This window comes from Leptodactylus fuscus, chromosome 6, assembly GCF_031893055.1.
Source record: "Leptodactylus fuscus isolate aLepFus1 chromosome 6, aLepFus1.hap2, whole genome shotgun sequence".
Taxonomy (NCBI): domain Eukaryota; kingdom Metazoa; phylum Chordata; class Amphibia; order Anura; family Leptodactylidae; genus Leptodactylus; species Leptodactylus fuscus.
Genome location: NC_134270.1, coordinates 120,961,901 through 120,981,453, shown reverse-complemented (window position 1 = coordinate 120,981,453; position 19,553 = coordinate 120,961,901). Strand labels below are relative to the sequence as shown.

General features: G+C 41.3%; 1 protein-coding gene across 1 annotated transcript; it reads left to right on the top strand.

Moving 5' to 3' along the window:
* The first annotated feature begins 262 nt into the window (after nucleotides 1–262).
* Nucleotides 263–16,021, top strand: SGCA (sarcoglycan alpha). Its single transcript, XM_075278363.1, has 10 exons — nucleotides 263–341; nucleotides 1,480–1,602; nucleotides 5,084–5,226; nucleotides 5,311–5,383; nucleotides 6,631–6,829; nucleotides 9,718–9,877; nucleotides 10,458–10,657; nucleotides 12,541–12,567; nucleotides 13,383–13,606; nucleotides 15,852–16,021. Exons 1-9 carry the CDS (start codon nucleotides 311–313, stop codon nucleotides 13,570–13,572), a joined length of 1,146 nt encoding a protein of 381 aa, XP_075134464.1. The 5' UTR covers nucleotides 263–310; the 3' UTR covers nucleotides 13,573–13,606; nucleotides 15,852–16,021.
* The last annotated feature ends 3,532 nt before the right edge of the window (nucleotides 16,022–19,553 follow it).

The following is a 19,553-nucleotide window of genomic DNA, read 5'->3' as shown; positions in this document are numbered from 1 at the left end:
TGATAGATGGGGCTGCAAATATGATCACCTTATTTCTGGGGGCACTTTCTAACTAGAGGATGTGTACCACCCCTCTAATGCCACTGTAATGAGTAAACTAATATTACCTTGGCGTTTGTTGGTTTTATTTTACATTTCCTCCAGTGTAGACATCTTATTAGTTGCTTGTCAGGCAAATGGGTCTTGTAGATACTGCAGTCAGGCCCAGGCATGCCACTGTCCATGTGTCACCACCGCTTACTTCTCTCCTCCCCTTCCAGCTGGCATTGTCACTCTTGTAGTGTCCATCCCCTCCACTGTCAAAGAAGATATGGCATCTCGGAGTGTCGCTCGTCTGACAGGCATGTCCTAGCTGTACTGAGTGTGTTATGTGTGTCGTGTTCTACCTTCTTCTATGTCCTTTACTCACAGTTTTCTGCTTATATTAACATTTCCTATTCTATTTCTGTCACCTTTTTAACATTACTTCCAAACTTCTGTTGCCTCCTAACGCCTACTCTCCCCATCATCCCTTCGCTGTGTCTATCCCCCTGTCTTGTGTTTATCTCCTTTTTTTCCTGGTATAACCCACAGTCTCAGATGTGACAGCTTTCTATATATATCTATGGGTTATAAATAAATTGATGCATGTGTGGGCGTATGAGAGTGTATTTCTAAGTGTCCTAAAGAGCTTATTTATGGACTAGTTTCATTATAAATCTGCTCAGTCCATTGAGTGGCAAATCGTGCTTGTGCATATATTAACCAGAAGGCGCCAGCCGCCAATGGTGCAAGGTGCCATATATCAATGTATATAGTGTGTGCTTTTATACAGGCCATTGAACTTCTTAGAGACTGCTAATGTTGATAGAATTTACATTATGAAGTACTCTATCTGTATATTTTAGTCTACGTATCTAACATCTGTTTTCTATCTATCTATCTATCTATCTATCTATCTATCTATCTATCTATCTATCGTAGACCTATTCTGGGCCCAAGAGATATGTTTGTTTAGTGTAGGTCTAAATGAGGTTGCCTTGTCGGAGTAGATGGGCTTTTGCAGTTTATCAAATATGTATACCAAGAACATATATATATATTTAGTCATGTATTTTTAAATCTATATATGTCTTGGTGCTGGGTGCAGAGTGCTTCTGTATTCTTTGTATTTCTATCTATCTATCTAGTGATCTGTGTCACACAAGGACATCACTTGCAGTCACAGTCTCTCATTGGAGCCATGGATCCTTACAATACGATTAGTTTTGAGTTGTCATATGTCTCTTTATAAAATATTCTAAACTCTGATTTAAATAACCATAGAGAATTTTTGACTTTAAAAGTGGTCATACTTACAGTGTCTGTATATGGGTTTAGGATACAGCAGGATATTTCAGCATGTAATAGTCTTCGTCTTCTGCTTTAGTCTCAGACTTAACCAATGACCCAAAGTAAAATGTAATGTGATTTGACATCACTTGGTTTTTTCCTCCTTAGCATCGCTCTGGCTTTGTCTCTTGGGTTGTTTCGGGGATCAGAATGTCTACCCATCGGTGGGTACACTATTTGTACACAAGCTGGACGCGGAGATTTACCAACAGCACTTCCTGAATAAATCTGGTGAGTCACAGACAGACACCAAAACTATTAAAGACAATAAATGTTTTTATTAAACTCATTAACGCTTTTCTGATTTAAAGGGGTTGTCCATTTTTGTAATATTGATGGTCTATGCCTAGGATATTACAATAGTGCATATAACACCCCTTCAGACCTCACTCTATAGGAAGGGTGTGTGTATCTTTAAATTCGCTATGGCGCAGTGCCTCCACTTGAATCTTTCTCGGAGCTCTGTAGGAAGGCAGGAGGGTTGTCCTCTTCTGCCAGGGGTTGACTCGGGAAACCCCTGCCTAAGCTCAGTACACACTCACAGAAATAGGGGTAAAACAACCGGGGAATATTTATTGGGATAGAAGTAAATAGGAGTGTGCACAGGAGAGCAAATTGTAAAAGTAAAAGGTAAGATAGCATATAACATAACACATAACAATCCAGCGGTTGCTCCTTTGTAGCCATGAGCTATAAATGCATGCCAGGCCTGGCGGATATAATAGTATAAATGGATCCCCTAATAATCTAAACTCTGGGGAACACAGGATTAATGTACAATGACCCACAGATCGTACATAATTCTCTCACACAGATAAGTTGGCACACACACTCCACATTGCTAGCTGCACGTACCAAATCTACCCTAATAAAGCTGCAGCAACATAAATAACTCAGTCCATCAGTTGGGGCCCTGTTGCCGCGGGCGTTGGCACGCTTGCTGGAACCGTTGGTGCACTTAGGATTACTGTCCTCAGAAATAGTTCCCACAACAAGTCTATAACACAGTTCACAGTGGCTACTCACAACTCCCAGAAACATAGGTGCATCCACTTCCAGAATTCTGCTTGGCTCTGCAGCAATCAAGTCCTGGTGGAGTGGGGCAGGGTCCGCCTGTGTGATGAGACAAGGGGTCTCTCCAGAGCCAAGTTGTAGAGCTGTCTAGCTGCAGGGTGACCTCCTCTGCTGGTCTTAGCTGCTGTGCTGGCAGGAGTGTCCCTGGAGCTCTGCCCTGTGTCTGTAGGTGCTGGACTCTCTGCTCTCCCAACCATGTGGTCCCCTCATTTTCTTCCTGCTTTTCCTTGACCCACAATCCCCCTCTCCCCCAATCCTCTGCAGCTCCTTCCTTAGGTGGCAGGGGCACAGAGAAGGGGGGGGGGGGGGGGGCTGGGATAGGTAATCCAGGGTGTCTGTACAGTGTTGTCTACTGCTGTTACTTTACCCCTAGCAGGGGTTACATGCATAACATCTTATAAGGGGTTCTTCCAGCCAATAACACCTTTTAGTCAGAGCAGAGCACAAACAAAGAGCATCTCTTGCTCTGGAGGACCTAGCACATCCGTGTTTAGTAGGAACGGTGTAAAGCTTCATTTATCCTGTGGTGGTGCTGCTGTGTTATTGAACACTTGCCTCTGAGTTCCCCTACAGATTACAACTGAGGGCTGAGAATGACAACCTGCGATCAGTTCATTGTCTGTTAAGACTCAAAAGATATTCTTTATATAGCATGGTAAAGAATTGTAAGAAATTATGTAATGCCCTTTAAGGCTGTGAGGTAATCAGATCCCTATTGTTTCTTATATTATTATTATTTATTTATATAGCACCATTAATTCCCTGGTGCTGTACATGTGAAGCTTTACAAACAATACCTAAAACATGTACAATACTAACAGTAGTATAAATTGGCACAGTGGGATAGAGGGCCCTGCCCACAAGAGCTTACAATCTATGAGAGAAAGAAGATATAGACAGTGAGGGTAGAGACTGTTCAGATGGTGTTGTGGTGACAGTAGTGTTATTGGAGGTTGTAGGTGAGTCCTTGGGGTCCTCTTGAATCCTGTGATTGTGGGGGTCAGTCTTATGTGTCTTGGTAAGGAGTTCCAGAGTATGGGGGATGCATGAGAGAAATCTTGGAGACGGTCGTGTGAAGAGCAGATAAGAGCAGAGCGGAGTAGGTGGTTTTGAGGGGATCGTAGATTACTTGTGGACAGGTATCTGGAGATTAGGTCAGAGAGATATGGAGGGGACAGGTTGTAGATGGCTTTGTTTCTTAGTGTTAACATTTTACACTCTATTTGTTGGGCAATGGGTAGCCAGTAAAGGGATTGGCAGAGGGTGAATGCTGATAAAAAATTGGTGGTTAGAGGTGTATCAAGTGAGTGGCAGAGTTAAGGGTGGACTGGAGGGGGACGAGATAATGTGCTGGGAGGCTGTCAATAAGGATGTTACCGTAGTCTAAGTGAGAGATTATGAGGGTGTGGACTAGCATTTTTATAGTTTCAGAAATGAGGAAGGAGCGGATTTGATGGATGTTCTTGAGTTGGAGGAGGCAGGAGGTGTTGAGGGTTTGGATGTGAGGCTAGAATGATAAATCCGTCAAAGGTTATCTTAAGGCACTGGACCTGTGAGACTGTGGTAAGTGTGGCATCATTATCTGTAATAGATGGGTCAGGTGGAGGGGCTGTACAAAGTGAGGCGAAGATGATGAACTCTGTTTTCTTCATGTTGAGTTTGAGAAAGTGGGAGGAGAGGAAGGAGGCTATGGCTGATAGACAATCTGGAACTCTGGACAACACATGTAATGTCTGTTCCAGAGAGATATATGTAAATTTTGCTGGCGTAGCAATGGTATTCAAACCATGGGACCAGAAGACCATTTACAGCCTGTATTTTTTTAGTGGGCCCATAACATCTGTTGGGTTTACAGTAGCATCCCTCCAAACCATCCCGGATTCAGTGGGACAGTCCCAGATCCCTGGTCATGGATTTTGGGTAATGTCCCAGTTAGAGTTAATGTCCTCTGACAGCTGGAGGGGAACATTAAACTGTGGGGGTCACTGGTCAGGGACATTAAACTAAAAACAACTGCAAGGAGACATTAAACTATATATATATTAATAATAAAATTTTCTAACAACAAATATAATACATATAATAAATAAATAAATACATCTAATATAATAAAACTCATTTGGGATTGAGAGTGTAACCAGAAATTCTTTAACGTTTGAACAACCAAAAATCGGAGAATGTTTCATATTATCCCAGTGTTGTATTGTTTGTACAGAGACATCAGAATCAAACATGCGCCATCTGCTGTTCAAATCGAAAAGCGTAAGTGGATTCCGCCTGCCAGAAAGTACTGCGACTACATCTGTTACTATAGCAACCGATGATCAATGTGTCCTCAATGCAGATAGGGGGAGCTCTACTCAGAAACCTTCTACTGTGTCTGAATGCAGAATACAGCAGCTCTTCATTATAATAGACTGGACATCCACTTGGATTTTCCTGTCCCATAAAGAAGCTTTACGAATAACTTGCCATTGTGTCAATTTCTAAGTTTTTTTTCTTAAGTAACTGGAATGTATATGCTACAATAATAAGTACAGATCCTGTGCCGCAGGCAGGTAGCATTCCCAAGGGAAATGTGATAATACAGGTATACATGATAGAATAAGTGGCGTACTCCTGTCCTTTGTATTAACAGGTCATCCGCACCCCGTTTCCTTCCGTGCTAATTTGGTAGGGTTTCCTGACCTGCCTAGATGGCTGCGTTATACCCAACGTTCCCCCTGGCACAGTGCATATTTGTATGGCTCCCCAACCATACCTGACAAGCATGTCATAGAGGTACAGTATTTAGAATTGAGTCATAGCAGTAGTCACCTCCAGATTTACTAACTCCCCTGATCCTTCTCAATTATTGTGCTTCAGGTAACTGTATACAACCGCAACACCTATGAAATCCTTAGAGAAAAGATCGTTTTCAACATTCTTTCTGCTACAGGTAAGTGTGTCATCCTGGCTTGTTATACTGTAGGCGCTATATACTGCTGTGTGCAGAGTTATTACAGTTGGGCTTGTTCCATCCGTTGTTCACTGTCACTGCTTTTCCAGTTGCTGTGCTCTGTCCAACACAGGGGGCTCTTGATGAGGAGACCCCCCCACTATGACATCTAGCTGTGCCCTTATAGAGCATGTATATAGAACTGTACAGTACATTCTAAAGTCAAAGGTACTACTACTTATTAAAGGCAGGGAGTCTGTCAGCAGGAAAATAAATGGACTTCTACTCTTTCCAAAGATGCCTTTCTTATTCTGCATTGCAGCATTATTTTCTTGTAAATCAGTGTTTTATTACGTTGCAAATTAACTTAAAAGGGTTTTATGGGCATTTCCTCTCCGGCTGAGCCTTTGCTCCAGATAACTGCAGACAAAGTGGGAGATGTCACTGAATCAATTTGAAACAAAGCTAGGTGGCACAGTTATCTGGGGCAGAGGGAAGCCCTGGCGGGAGAAGAAACCCCCCCTAAAATCTTTTCCAGCTAATTTACATTTAAGAATAAAATGCTGATTTTCATGAAAATGGAGCTGCAATGCAGAATACAAAAGACATCTTTGGAAAGTGTGGACGTCACTGTATAAGGTACTGCTATTAGTTTGATACCTATTTTCCTGGTAAAAGACTCCCTTTAAAGTTGTCTAGGAAAATAACCCCACTTCATTTCTGTGAGTATCGTATGGGGAGTGGTGGTTTTAAGTTTAGCTCTAGAAACATTCATTTTTAGATTCGGGGTGGAGACATCCTGTTAAGAGCCGGACGTATCACAAATCTTTAATGGAACCCTCCAGGCAGACTAATACTAATATAATGTGTTATGCAGGGATCCTCCCTTTAAATCCCTATAGCATGCACCCGCCCCACCCCCAGGCCCTGCAATAAGCCTAACTGAATAACATGAACATTCCAAGGTTAATTGATTTTTCTTTTAAGTGTAATATACAGAATTTCGCTCCCATCATGCTTTGGGATAGTGCACATATTTAATACTCTTTTTTACCCTAACAGCAGCTTTCATCTATACTCCCTTCTTAGTAATGCACAAAGTATGACGTGCTAAGACAAGAAGTGACTTCACTAAATACCGTAATACTGCCCTCTATGGACAGAACAATGGATTTTAATGGACCCTCACATCATTGTCTTGTTCTTTCCTTCTCCATGCTTTGTATATTTACCTAATCCTCCTAAAGATGTGCCACCACCATATGAAGCTGAATTTCTGATTGACAATATGGATGTTGAAGAAATGCTCCCACCAGAAGCCCGGCACAACTTCCAGGTCCCTCTGGAGGATCTTTGGAACACCAAACGACTTTCTGTCATTAACGTCACATCAGCGCTGGACCGAGGGGGTAGAGTGCCACTACCACTGCCCGGACTGAAAGAGGGGTATGTATAGAAAGCGGCAAAGAATTTAACAATTCAACAAGTAATCACAGGGATTGGAAACCTGAGATCTGAGATATTGATGTTTGCCAGAGCGGTCAGCAATGATTTCTTTCTCTTAGGCAAAGTGCACACGAACGTGTCCAGGAAGAATGGTTCCATGGAAATATAGCACACACGGCACATTGATGATATTCATGTGCCACCCGTGACTCCACAGACCCATTGATTTCCTTCAGTGGTATAGGACCTGTCCTGGGCTTTGCCCTGGGCTCATGACCTTCTACATGGACCTGTAATAATACATGGGTGTGGGTATGGGACCATAGTTAATAGTTCAATATGCTAGCTGGGAAACTTACAACTAGCACACTGACTGAATTACTTGCAGTCACACCTTTAATAAGGTTTTAAAGGGGTATTTTAAATTAACCAAGTGTTACTCACCCTCATGGTGGACATAGATATTACTTTGTTTTGCCCTTTGGAAACAGCCATGTACCTATAGAGATTGTACCCAGGCCCTTGTACCAGTGGGGCTCCCTGAGGTCCATTTGCCATATAAGAAGACAGTAGCCTAACAAATGACACATGGTAGATCAGGGCCCTGTTTCAAATTTTTGCATTCTTGAAAAACCTAACAGACAAAAAATGATGGCATGTTCCATCTAATGCCATATACACAGATGTATACTCCCTTGTGTTGAATAGCTCATGACATACAAGATCCAACACAACCCTAAAGAGAGAAAAAAAACCTTCTGTGTGATCAAATCTTGCCAGTGGTCATCTAATAACAAATATGGCCGCTGTGTAGGTAGATGATGTAGAATAGGTGGGATTAAGGGAGCTAATCCAAAAATAAAGCAATAATTGATATACCCCCTATACAGTAAATACTCCTTAATACTGAATCAGCAGCGCCAATTAGAGTATCAAAAGCTAAAACATTTTGGGTGACGTTCACATTACCGTTATTAGTGAGCGCAGTTAGTATCCATTAATGGACACTAACAGATCTGTCAAAAATCTGTTATAATTACCAGATGGTAAGGGGTGGTTGTTCATTATATCATCCATTAATAAAATCTCCTAGAAAAACGGACTGTATAACACACGTTAATGGACACTAACGGTTATAAATACTTGACCATCAGTTTGCAAACATTTGTGTCCATTTTTTTATAACAGTTAAACAAATGTTCTTATCGGAAGCAAAAAACATAATCTGAATAGAGCCTACTGTGTCCGTTTTTTTCACTTTCACAATACATATATCTGTTACCAGGGGTGAACCTAGCCTTTTTGCCGCCTCAGGCGGACGACAGAAAGCCGCCCCCCCAATCCCAAACCCCCCGCCACCCCCCCCACACACACGGCAAAAAGGCTAGGTTCACCCCTGACTACACAGCATGTAGTCCAAAAATTGTTTCAATTTTTGGACGCCACGCTGTGTAGTGATTAACCCCCTCCCCCCCCACCGGTGTCCGCTTACCTGCAGCTCCCTGTTCTTCTTGGTCTGGTCCTCTGTCCGGTCTTCAGAGCGCCCCCCCCCCCCACGCGTAGGATGCAGGCACACTTCGGGTGCGGGCCTGATTGCGTGGCCACATCAAAGGCGTGTTGGGAGGAGGGGGCGGCGTTAGCAGGCAGAGAGCAGGCAGGGAGAGGACCTGCTCTCTGCTAAGCGTGAGGGGTGGCTGTTGGAGCAGAGCTGCTAATAGGTAAGTTAAAGCAGCGCTGCGTCCACAGGGCCTCCCCAATCCACCGCTCGCTTCCCGTGTCGGGCAGCCGAGACTGTGACGCTAAGCCAGTTCCAGGACAGCTTGTCCTGGACTGGCTTAGGTCAGTAAAAATGCCGCTCAACCCCTCCCCCCCCCCCCCCGGGCCCCGGCATAGCGCCGCCTGAAGCGGTCGTTTCAGGTTGCCTCATGAGAGATGCATCCGTTATGACATGCATCTTTTTTTTTTTTTTTTATGGACTCTATCATATTGGACCTCCACTGGTAGTGTGAACAAAGCCTAAGGCTGAATTCACATCTGCGTTGGAGTCTTCGTAGGAGACCCCGCAGCAGATTTCACCTAAAATCGGCAGATGGAAATGTCCTGCAAGGATTATAGTCTATGGGGTCTTTGGGTTTCCACGGTTAACCAGTTTTTAAGCGGGCAGGGTCTCCCCATGTGGACCTGAACAAGTAGTGTGACCCTAGTGTAAGACTCTTTATGTCAGTGGTCTTCAGTCAGTGACTCGCCAGCATGTAAGTGTCAGGGCATGCTGGGAGTTGTAATGCTGCCACGTGTTGGCGCCCAATGCTGACCTTTCTGTATACCGTACAGAAGAGGTTGTAGATCCAGAATCATCTGTATAATCCCTACAGCAGCAACATCTGTGCAGTATTATTGTTCCCACTCAGAAAGTAATCCCATGGTGCATTAACCGTCATTAACATCGCTGCCATCAACATAAGTCCGCGCTTCTTTTACTTGACAGCGTGCCTTTAATTACATTCAGGATAATGCCAGGAATGCCATCTTTAAAGGACAGTCAGAATTTACTAATTAAAATGTTTAATTAATTATAAGCTCTTAGGAGAACCGCTATTGGCTGTATATATCTGGGAAAGCTAGGTGACAAATATTATTAAAAAATGGGAGTTGCTACCCAGCTTTTCCAGACTCCAGAATGGCACAACTTCCTAGTGCTGCAATGATACACCACGGCATAAAAACACATAAGTCTGGGAGAAATGGAAATATTAGTTTTCACCCGGCTTTGCCAACACAGATACTGTATATCAATGGTTATATAACTTTTTTTTTTACTGCATATTATCATTGAGTGCAACGGACTCTGTATAGATCTGTATGTAGTCAGCTCATTTGCTTCTGTACAGGGTGTTTGTAAAGGTGGGATCTGTTGTTCCCTTCCCGGAGTGCCTTTATGAAACCCAAAAGCCGCAGATTCGACAGCAGTGCAAAGAAGGGAAGAGACCAGTGTTATGTCCTGAACTACCGGCAAGTGACTTCAGCATAGACTGGTGCAATGTGACCTTGGTGAGTAACAGGTGTTGTACTGAACATGGCCACCAGGTGGCATTGGCTCACACAATATTACACAAAAAGGGTCATATTTTTGTAAAAGGGATAAATTTGTGTATATAATGCCTACATTTTCCACAGCGCCTTACGGATATTATCAGTCACTGTCCCATATAGAACTCACAATTACATTCCCTATCAGTATGTCTTTGGAGTGTGGGAGGAAACCGGAGTACCTGGAGGAAACCCATGCAAACACAGGGAGAACATACAAACTCCTTTCAGATGTCACTGGCTGGATTCAAACCCAGGGCTCCAGTGCTGCAAGGCTCCAGTGCTCATGAAAATGATGCACTTTTATGTATTTATTTGTTAGGAAAAAGAAAAAAGAATTAATTATTTTTATTTATGCAAAGTAAAAAAAAGCATCTGGGAAAATTATTCAATCTAGCATCAAATCAGTAAATCTGATAATTCATATAGTTTTTTTTATTTGAAAAAAAAAATTTACAAGTACATTTCCGTGCTTTTCTTCCACCGCTTGATCGTTCGGAACATTTAATAATCCAGACATATGTGATGATTTCTGTTTCAGATAGATGAGTTGGGACCCTCTCCTACTCCTCTCATGTCTGAGCCACTGAAATGGGATGGAGAATTTAACCCCCCTTCTGAGGAATTAGGTGAAACTAACTTCCTCCCGGATTACCTGCTGACCATGTTACTCCCCATTCTCATCGCTCTGTTGCTGTGTGTCCTGCTGTCCTATATCATGTGCTGCCGCAGGGAAGGGGTGTAAGTACTGAGAAGCAATGCAATAAATGTCAATGCTGAAGCAGATTATGAAAGTAGTTTGTGCCACCAAGGCTCAGATTGGCCCACAGAGGAGCGGGTAAACTCTTCGGTTGGCCCTTGACCCAGGGAGGCTAAGAGGTTTCTGGGCCCCGAGCTCCTCAACTCCTGTAAGAATGGTGCCTGGAATAGTACACTTACTGCACAACATGCAGTATCTCAGACAGCCTATGTGCCCATATGGAGAATAGAGAGACACCGAGCACACTTATAGTGTAGATGGTCTATTATAAATATATAGATGAATTATCTGGTGTTTATGAAAAGAACTCAGGACCTGGTGGCCTCTCACCTGATCGGGTTGTGACTCCGTTCACAACTCCGTTTTCAGCAATATTAGGCTTCGTCAGAGTGAGAGTGGCAGCACGTCTCTATAACACTGGTCAAAAACCAGGAGGATGCACCAATGAAAGAACAAAAGGACGGTGCTCTCAGGTCCAAAGGAATTTATTCAAAAAGAAGATTGCAATCTTCTTTTTGAATAAATTCCTTTGGACCTGAGAGCGCCGTCCTTTTGTTCTTTCATATGTGCCCATATGGTCATACATGGCTGTATATGTGCCACCTGTGTAAAATACTTATCAGACTACCAAATTTATAATATATAGTTGCATTGGTTGGCTGTGCAGCAGGCCCTCAGTATGAATTCTAATGGTGAGGCCTAGGCAACCCATTCTGAGTTTTGGTCATGTGCAATGAGTTATGCCAGTAGGGTTTGAGAGGGAAAATGGCAATTCTGTTCTTAGGATAAGACATACACTATGAACCAGTTTAGCCTTGCACTAAAGACCTAAGCGGTTGCTGAAGACCAGCCATTACAGATATGCTAACTGGCAACCCCATAGAAAAAATGGTGGTAGTTATGCAGTATATCCCTATCAAACAGATTGGAGTGTGCTTCCCCATCTCTCACTAATAGTAGGGTCTCTTTGAGAAAATGCCTTTGATTAGGATATGGAAGATATAGTTTTTGGGATCACAGTGTAGACCCGGGAAACATGGGGGATGATGAAGGGATTGACATCTTGGATTACAATGGGAATCACTCAAGGAGATTTAAAGGATAAGGATTATGAGTATTGGTGTTGTAGGTTCATTATAGATACTACAGTGTTAATGGTCAACAGTCATCACTGAGGTGGTGTTATGTATCGTAAAGACTGGTGTATTATTAGGGAGCATAGTCGTTAATGAGATGATGGAGATTATAGGGATTATGATGATTGACGTAGGGTTAGGGATTCTGATCATTGGTATGGTGCTAGAGATTATTGGTATGGTGTTAGAGATTATTGGTATGGTGTTAGAGATTATTGGTATGGTTTTAGAGAGTATTGGTATGGTTTTAGAGATTATTGGTATAAGGTTAAAGATCATGAGGCATAGTGTTAAAAATGATTGGTTTGATGTAAAGTTATATGATATTTGGCATGGTGATAGGTAACAGTGACATGGTGTTAGAGATTATTGAAATGGTGATATCTATCATTGATATGGTGTTAGGGATTATTAACATGGTGATATGTATCACTGACTTGGTGACATGTATCATTGACATGGTGTTAGGGGTTATGAACATGGTGTTAGTTATCATTGACATGGTGTTAAGGATCATAATCAGTGACAATGGTAATTGTGTTGATGATGAGGGAGCTATTCATGATCATGATGAAGTATAGGGAAACAATAGAGCTGTGGTTCATGCCGATTATATAAGATATTATAAGGTATCTTAATGAGGATGGTAATTATTATTACACTATTATATCTTTATACCTCTATAACTTGCATGAAATGTAATCTCATGTTGTTTTTTATATTTTAAGGCAAAAGAGAGATGCTGAGACATCTGAGTAAGTACCAGAACCTCTGCCAACTTTCTTTATATCTTCATTCCTACAGCACTACATTTCACATTCAGGGAGTTTTGCCCGCGCCTTATCCTAGTGGAACACCCAGTATAATTCCCCTGCACCTGGCACCGTTGCGATAGCTGCGAGACTAATTCATCCACTTCACCTCTGATTATAGTCAGCAAATGTAAAACCAAGTATTTGCAATGTACTTTCTATATCTTTCTGATGTTTTAAATTATTTTTTAATTCCTTTTTACAACGTAGAAAAATCTCAAAGATTTGTGTCTGCTGACAAATCTCATGACCATGGTCGTAACTTCTATGGTAGCAGATATAGCAACGAGGGGGGCCCATTTCCATTGAGACTTACTATTAGTGATACTGAAAGCTAGGGATAGTAAAAACTGAATGTACTGCTATTACTTCATTGAGACATTGTAATTCCTTCATTAGACATCATTAGGTATGCTGCCGTAGCCCTGTGTTGAAATATCCTCATCTGGCCAGAGTATTATGTAGGTAGCCCTTCCAGCATTCAGGTATGGGTACATACCTTGTCAGACTCGTTAGTTATGGCTCTACTACCTAGAAACCACCTCTGCCACCAGAAATAACTATACTATATACCCTTGATCCTGATGGCTCAACACTACTTCTGGTTCCCAGTACTAGAGCTGAAAATATTTTGGCATGGGGTGTGTGCGAGTGGATAGGGGACTGACTTTAGGGACTCTATCTACCTACCAGTAACCATCTGTGTCCATAGTGCTGTATCTGTTAGTTTATTACATGTGAATAATTATGTTTTCCAGAATCCAGTTAGTTCACCAACAGTCAATCTTCTCCAACACGGAAGAGCTTCGGAACATGGCTTCCAATAGGGATGTTCCTCGACCCCTTTCCACATTGCCCATGTTCAACGTCCGTACTGGACAGAGGACCTCACCAATGGAGTTTTCAGGCGATGGTGCCCGTGTACCTCTCATCCTGTCTCAGCAGTAAATGTTCTCCAGATTCTTCACCATTGCTTAACAAGGTATGTAAAGGATGAAGACAATCCTAAGTGTAAGCGTGCACTGTATACTGTACTGTATGTAAAGGTCTGTAAAATATAAATACATAATAATATGACAAAATGGGGATTTGAACATCAATATGGTCATGTGCCATGACACACGTATGTTTACTCAACATCCTAAAGTGATCATTATTACTGGGGGTCAGGAAATGTGGCCTATTGACATTGTGAAAAATTGAAGTGTAAAAGATCCAGCATCACTTTCTTCAATAAAAATTAACTTTTAATGAAAAATTCTTTAAAATTCAAGCTTCTTTGTAATAAGCATCATGCTTTGACAAGTTCACGTAATGAAACACATTGTATCTAGCTAACGCGTTTCGGAAAACACTTCCTTAGTCGTAGCCTATTGTCATTGTGGGAAAATCACAGTGTCAACTTGTCACTTGTGGATAGGAGTTTATCCCTTCCTAACCCCCTTCTACTGTATAACTGTGGATTTTTCCTTAAAGGACCAAAATATTGATGACCTGCCATTAGGATAGGTCATGAATATCAGATCGGTAGCGGGTCTGACACCCAGCACCCTGACTAGTCAGCTGATTGAAGAGACCACAGCATTCGGAAGGGCACTATAGCCTCTTCAATACTCACCAAGCTCTGTGCTATACTTTGTATAGGAACAGAGGAGCGCTGCTATTGTTTTGAACGGTTGAATTGAAGGGGTCCCAGGTGTCAGACCTCCACTGATATAATATTGATGACCTATTCTGCAGATAAGTCGATTCATCAATATTTTAGAACCAGAAAACGCCATTAAGAGTGGTGTGTTTTCTATAAGAATGGATGGGTTGTGTGACGGACCTCCCATTTCAGACTAAGCAATGGGAGAAGAAGGTATCTATTACTCAAAGTAACCTCCAAGCCAAAGACAAAACAGCCAAAACAAGGCTCTTGTTTCACAAGTACCAGTACTGAAAGATAAAGAATAAGGAAAATGGTTGCCTCCTAGGACCAATGAAGAATTTTATTTTCATGATTATAACTAGGGTATGGCGTAGAGTAGGATAAATGAAAAGGAATATATCATGTTCAGTGTTGATAGTGATATCTGAATTTTAGCTTTAGCATTCACTTAAAGGGAGTCTGTCAGCAGTAAATTGGTTATAAGTCTAGTCCCAGTACCACATAGAGGTGATTCTACAATGTCTATATATGCCTCTATTATTCAGCTTTGGAGCCCTATTTTCATGTAAGTCACTATTTTTCATACGTGAATGAGGGGACAAGTGCTTCGCTTGGGACACCCGCTAACACCAAAGCCCGGGCAGGCTAAGGGAGCCTTCACACGGAGTAAACGCTCGTGTATTTTTACACGAAAAATACATGTGTAAATATAAGACTCCCATTGACTTCAATGATATTTTTTACATGTGTAAAAATACGCCTGTAAAATGTTATTGAAGTCAATCGGAGTCTTATTTTTACATGTGTATTTTGCAAAAATACACGCGCATTTACTCCATGTGAAGGCTCCCTTAAGGCATAGCCACAAAGCACTTTCCTCTCATTTGCATACAATTAAAATGACAATTTACATGAAACTGGTGCTCCATTAATTTGTAAAATGTAGAATCCCCTCTACCGGGTCCTGGGATTAGATTTACAACCAATTTGCTGCTGACAGATTCCCTTTCAGTGGATTCTAAAGCTAAAAATGAAGTATCACTAACAACGAATGTGAATAAAATTCGGCTCCAACCAGATTGAAGAAAATTTCAAAGATCCAATGTTGTAAAAATTAAAACTTTCCACTTTATTGAACATCCATTAAAATAGTGAAGATAGGTCACGACACAGCTACGCGTTTCGGTGCACCTTCGTCACAGCATGTGACTAACAACACTGAACATGGCTGAAGATGTAAGCGCTCACTCTGAGCTGCCGAAATTAAGATATGTACATGACAAATGTGCTTATGGAGTAAACATAAAAATATATTATTATTATCATACTAGGAACAATTATGATAGTGACAATAACTCAGCAAGTTGCTATTTATGCAAATAACAGTAAAGTAAATATGGGCCATGCATTTCCAATATACAGAAGTTCCCAACATTGCGTTCCGTTCAGTATATACAAAGACAACAGTTCCAAGAATCCATAGTGCATTGAGGACCTCTAGAGGAGGAGGAACATATTTTATCTTCTGTAGCTCATTTCTCTTTCCTAAGTCTTACTCATTTCTTCCTTTTCTTAGGTAATGAAGTCATCTGGGAAGTGGAAGTCTGGAGTCTTCTTTGTGCTCGGGGTAGAATCCTGCAAGATTATGTTTGTCTTCCGTAGTGCATGGAGTGTGAAGGCGGCCAATTGTTACAAAAAAGCTGCTAAATAAAGTTGTTATCCTGAGAATATACCGTATAATGACACAACATACATCTCACCTCTGCGTGACAACCTCTGTAGGATCTGAAGTGGTGGACACAGAGGGAGAATGACACAGGGGTCCAGAGAATACAAAGTATGGAAGTCATGCACCTCTCTCTCAGGCCCTGCACTAGCACAGTGTATTCTTTAAATCCATGGAACAAACCACATGACAGCGTAATATTTCACAATATAGTGGCTTTAATAATGATCATTTCCAGAGGACTAATGACAGTCTTTCCATGACATTATGCAATACATAAACATCTGGTGGATGATATCCTACAACAGTCCTGAGAATAGAGGGGGTCAGGTTACTATTCACAATGGTAGGTTCACCAAAGTTGTAGGGTTGATATGACATAAAAGGCTGTTAGATGAAAACCCCTCTAACATGGTACATAATATAGTAGATAACATTATCAAACAGCAGTGTTCGTGAATGTAAACCCAGCTATCTTACCCAGTTACATTTATTACACTTAATGTTTATGTGCAGTCTTTAAGATGTCAAATATATCATCTGATCAGGGTGAGACCGACACTGATCCTATCAGTAGAGCTAACCATGTATATGTAATTCTGCTCCACTGAAATAGTAGGAGAACATACAAGTGGACACCTACAAGTGCCAAGGCTACAAGGCACAGTGGCAGATCCGTCATACAGTAGGTACCAATGGTGGGTAGGTACAACAGGTTCTCTCTTTGTTTTTCTGGGTAGAAAAGATGTATGTAGCCTGAGTTTTTATATGGCAGGATACATAACCCTGTTAGTAGACATTTTAATTCCTATACATTACAATGGACAGTGTCACTTCATTTTCCATTCATCAATGAGAGTTGCTTGTCCTTATGAATTGGAGAGGTTTCCCAATGATCTGACATTTAGGACACGTCTGGTTGACATGTAATGTTTCTTAGAGGGGGGGGGGGGGAATCCATTAGCAAATTTAAGATTTAAAGATCCATAAGTGCCCTTGTTATTCATATTGAATATGTATTTCCTGACAGTATGTTTGCTATAGCTTGCATTTCTCATACAGATTTAAGTTTGGTTATATATGGTCATATCTATGGGAGTGTATTATTGTAGCATTGGGACTACCTACAGTCTTAGTGACTGAAACTTAGAGGCTACACACATTGATTCAACAGATGCTGATGTTGTGCCCTTAATAAAATCATGACATTTTAAGTATATACCATTCACGATAAAACCTCTTTGAGATGACCACCCAAAATTGCATTAGCAAGTGATCTTTTAAGAAGTTGGTCTTCTCAAACAAGATGACTGGTATGCATAGTAAATGATGGAACTGAAAATTTGTCACCAGAAATCTGGTCTGAGTAAAGGGTGGTCTTCTCGAAGAGGTATTCTTCTGAACAGGTTTCTCTATATATCTATAGCCACATATACACATGTATACTGATCTATCTATTTTCCATAGATAGAACCAATTGTTAGTCTTTTTACCTTACAAATCTTGCTCTTCTTTTCTGCTTTATCTTCTTCCTCTTGTCTCAAGGACCTAAATTGTCTTCTGAAATGGTCACTTCAATGGATTTATGTTCTGGATAGTTTTGCTGTGGTTTCCATATTCTAGAGCTTTACTCCTTATTGTGAGACTCAGACATCTTTTCATGCTTCCTGTGTTGACCTCTTCAGTATTCTGTTGGTCCTCTTGTAGTCTTGTCTGAATGCTCTGTAGGATTAGCATCTCTATGACTAACATGTTCCTCCTCTTCCTTTCAGACTCTGTTACACTCATTGATTCTAGTTTTGCATTCCCTCCAGCTTTCCCTTTGAAGCCCATAGTGTTTTCTTTGCTGCACCATTCATGATCCTCTGTAGACCCCTTTTTGATACTTCTGGACACAGTCTACTCATGTCTCCTGTCTCTGTAGGTCCCACTATCACTCTGCATGCAGACTCCTTCTTTGCTGACTGTTAGAACATAATAGCAATTGAAGTTTCTCAACAGTCACAGACTGGAGACCAGTGGTCTTCACCTACCACATGGACCCTTCTCCTGTTAGCCAAGACCCATTTCTTTTCTGCTTGCAGACTGTCAGGATATGCTGAGTGGTGTAGTTTTCTAAGTAAGAGAACCACAAGTTGGAGACATCTGCTTTAACCCCACAGCTAGTCTCCACCACATCACCTAGGCTATTCTTCTGCCTATAAAGAACCCACCCCCTTCCTCCATATACACCGTCTTATCCATCTTCATATATTTTGGTCTTTTCTCTTAATCATAAAACCTAGTTTGTAATATACTCCATGTTATCAGAATCCCTTATGGCTCTGCACAAATCTTCGTCTTTTCCTTCTCTTTCCCAAGTCTCCAGATGCTCTCCTCCTTCTCGTCTGACTGGCCTTTACACCTCTCTCCGCTCCTGCCTCCTCCACTGCTTCCTGTTTTTCTAGGCCCTCCACTCCCTCTCAGACATACACAATGTCTTCTCAGTCCAAGACAACAAAAAACCTTTTTATTTAGAATGCTTGAGTGTAAAGTTCACATATGGAGAATGTCCAACACTAACAGTCTCATCCTAGGAGACAGGAATATTTAACTATTACGCCAGGGGTAAGCAACCTTCAGCACTCAAGCCGTTGTGAAACCATAACTCTCAGCATACATGTATACTTGTTCTTAGATCTCCTATACAAGTGAATGGAGCATGCTACAAGTTGTAGTACCAATGTAATTCAATGAATAAGCCTATAGAGTTGATCCAGTACTCCCGACCAAAATTTAGTTTCTATTTTCTGATTTTCATAGCCCAGCCTAAACTGATGTCTGGTCAGCCATAATACGTTACATGTTTTGCACAGTTAAATCATCCATAGCTTCCAATACAGATGTCTATGACTACACTATGAACTACATAGCCAAAAGTGCATTATTGACAATATACATTGTGGTCTATCTTTAGGATAGACCCATGTGTTTTGAGTGGTGTTCCCACCAATTGGCACAACAAGCGGCAGCGGCTCCCACTGAAGCACAATGGCCAGTTTTCTCTAGTATCTAACACAGTCATGACTTTATATTTGGTATTGCAGATCAGCCAATTGCAGAGAACAAGGCTAAGCTTCAGAACCGGACACTATACAATGGTATGTGGAGGGTAGGCAGTGCACCGGGGCCATCGTTCTGCTGATGGTGGGGTCCAGTGTTTAGGACCCCTGTCTCATGCATTGAACAATATCAATAGAAAATCCAGTGTAACCTTAATATAATAAAGAGGGGAAAATTTGGATTGTTAAAGAAGAGTAAAAACTTACCTCTGGGACATAAGGTAGCCTATGTAGACCTTACCCATGCAATTGAAAAAAAATCCAAATTTTTTGTTTGAAAAAAACTTTGTTCTGTTTTCCAACTAGACCTCTAACAATAATCCTTGAGAATATTTCATATGTATTCCCATGTACATAATCATATCTATATGTGTAGATAATTAAAAGTTAAACAGTTTTGCAAATATAAGTAATTAAAAATTCTGCAAAGTTTTAAAGATTTCCTCTAACC